This window comes from Lottia gigantea (assembly GCF_000327385.1).
Source record: "Lottia gigantea unplaced genomic scaffold LOTGIsca_335, whole genome shotgun sequence".
Lineage (NCBI taxonomy): Eukaryota > Metazoa > Mollusca > Gastropoda > Lottiidae > Lottia > Lottia gigantea.
Window position 1 is genome coordinate 38,710 of NW_008709130.1, and position 2,319 is coordinate 41,028.

The 2,319-nt window shown below is 41.3% G+C and overlaps 1 protein-coding gene across 1 annotated transcript in view; it reads left to right on the forward strand.

The window, feature by feature from the left end:
* LOTGIDRAFT_175659 (hypothetical protein) overlaps positions 1-1,695 on the forward strand; it is a gene marked incomplete at both ends in the record, with an annotated part of 2,963 nt that extends 1,268 nt beyond the window's left edge. Inside the window, 2 exons of the mRNA XM_009058364.1 lie at positions 518-1,340; positions 1,685-1,695. Coding sequence (XP_009056612.1) covers positions 518-1,340; positions 1,685-1,695 — 834 coding nt within the window. The remainder of the gene's footprint in view (positions 1-517; positions 1,341-1,684) is intronic.
* Positions 1,696-2,319: the final 624 nt, after the last annotated feature.

Consider the following 2,319-nt stretch of genomic DNA (forward strand, 5'->3'; position numbering starts at 1 on the left):
TAGTCTACCAGCTAAAGACGTTCAGCCGAAAGGGACTGGTAAGCATTCCAGACAAAAGCATAGCGAAAGTCTTTCTAAAAATGACAAGTCCGGCAAAAAAATGGATCCTCCTCCAAAAAGGGAGTAAGAGATCTTTTGAAGTCTGCCATATCTGATAGTATAGATATGGAGGCTTCCGAGGTTGATGCGGAAGTTCTCAACCCCCCTGACCGCAAACCTCGTAGTCCAGTCAAACCACCCCGACAATGCATCAAAAAATAATATAATACAATGGAATTGTCGAGGTTTAAGTCATAATTTTAATGAAGTTCAGCTATTAATGCAACAATACAATCCGTTGGCTATTTGTCTCCAAGAGACTTTCCTTAAGCCAACGGATTTGCGTTTAGTGCCATTTAAACATTTTGTTTCCTACCACCATTATGGCACTGGTGATGATAAGGTCTCGGGTGGTGTTTCTATTATTGTCAATAGGAATGTTGCCCAGTCCGAAATCGCACTCAATTTTCCTCTGCAGGTAATAGCAGTGCGAGTTACACTCCACGTACCTATTACCATTTGTTCCATCTACTTACCACCTAGCTTATCATTGAACCTGAGAGAATTGGATGACCTTGTTGCCCAGCTTCCTTCTCCTTACATTTTGTTAGGAGATTTCAATGGTCACCATTCTTTCTGGGGTAGTTCCGATGATAATACCAGAGGAAAATTAATAGCTGACTTTATTTATGACAATGATCTTCGCATCTTTAATGACGAATCGCCTACGTATTTCTGCTCAAAAAACCAAACTTTTTCTCATCTAGATCTGACAATTAGCTCTCCATCTTTGTTCCAAGATTTTTCTTGGAGTGTCCACGACGATCTCTGCCACAGTGATCATTATCCTGTAATTCTACGGAATGATGGTCCTTCGCCAGTAGACAGGCCACAAAGATGGAAACTCTCCAAAGCTAATTGGCCTCTCTTTGAGGCTCTTTGCATTTCTTCTTTTTCTCAAGATGATCTAGATGTGGCAGAAGACCCGATGGAAATATTTACCACCATCTTACAAGATATATCGGGTCAGGCGATTCGTAAAACCTCGACAGCTCCAAAACGATTCAATAAACCATGGTTTAACGAAGACTGCAAGACAGCACTTAAAGAACGTAATCGTGCTCTGCGACTGATTGAACGTTCTCCTACCGCTGACAACATGGCCTCTTTCCGCATTGCACGGGCGAAAGCCAGGCGGACTATCCGCCAAGCAAAGAGGTCGTCATGGCAGGAGTATGTTTCAAGGATCAACAGTCGCACGTCTTCCAAATCAGTCTGGGATAGGATCCGTAGGATCAAGGGTAAAGCGGATACAATATCTGTGAACCATTTAGAGGTAGATGGTTCAACTCTCACTACTCTTCCAGATATTGCTAATTCCTTAGGCCATAATTTTTCTTATAATTCTTCCTCTAACTTTTCCTCGGATGCTTTTCGGAGAGTGAAACTCCGGGAAGAGAGGAAAAGACTTAATTTTGCATCAAAAAACGAGGAATATTATAATGATAAATTTACGATCTCGGAATTAAAGTTTTCTTTGAAACAGGCTGATGATACAGCTACTGGGCCTGATGATATACATTATCAGATCCTCAAATATCTCCCTTACCCAACATTAAAAAAACTTTTATGTATATTCAACCAGATTTGGGATGACGGTGTATTTCCTCCATTTTGGAGAATCGCTACCATTGTACCCATTCCTAAACCTGGTAAAGATCCTACGAATCCTACTAATTACCGCCCTATTGCATTAACCAGCTGCATATGTAAAACCATGGAACGAATGATCAATCGAAGGCTCGTTTGGCACCTTGAGTCAAACAATCTTCTTACCAACCTCCAATGTGGATTTCGGTCCCAAAGCAGCACTCTTGATCATCTCGTTAGATTTGAATCGTTTTTCAGGGATGCCTTCATCCAAAATAAACATCTTGTAGCCATATTCTTTGATTTGGAGAAGGCTTATGACACCACTTGGAGATATGGCATTCTTCGTGATCTCTTTGACTTCGGTCTCAGAGGAAGATTGCCATTATTCATCTCCAATTTCCTACATGATAGGACGTTTAAGGTTCGACTTGGCTCCATTTTTTCAGATCCTTTTCCTCAGGATAATGGAGTTCCACAGGGTAGCATATTATCCGTTACCCTGTTCTCTATTAAAATTAATTCTATCACGTCGTGCCTTAGACGGGGGGTTGATGGCTCTCTGTACGTTGATGACTTTCAGATGTGTTATGGCTCTACAAACATGCAGACAATTGAGCGTCAGTTGCA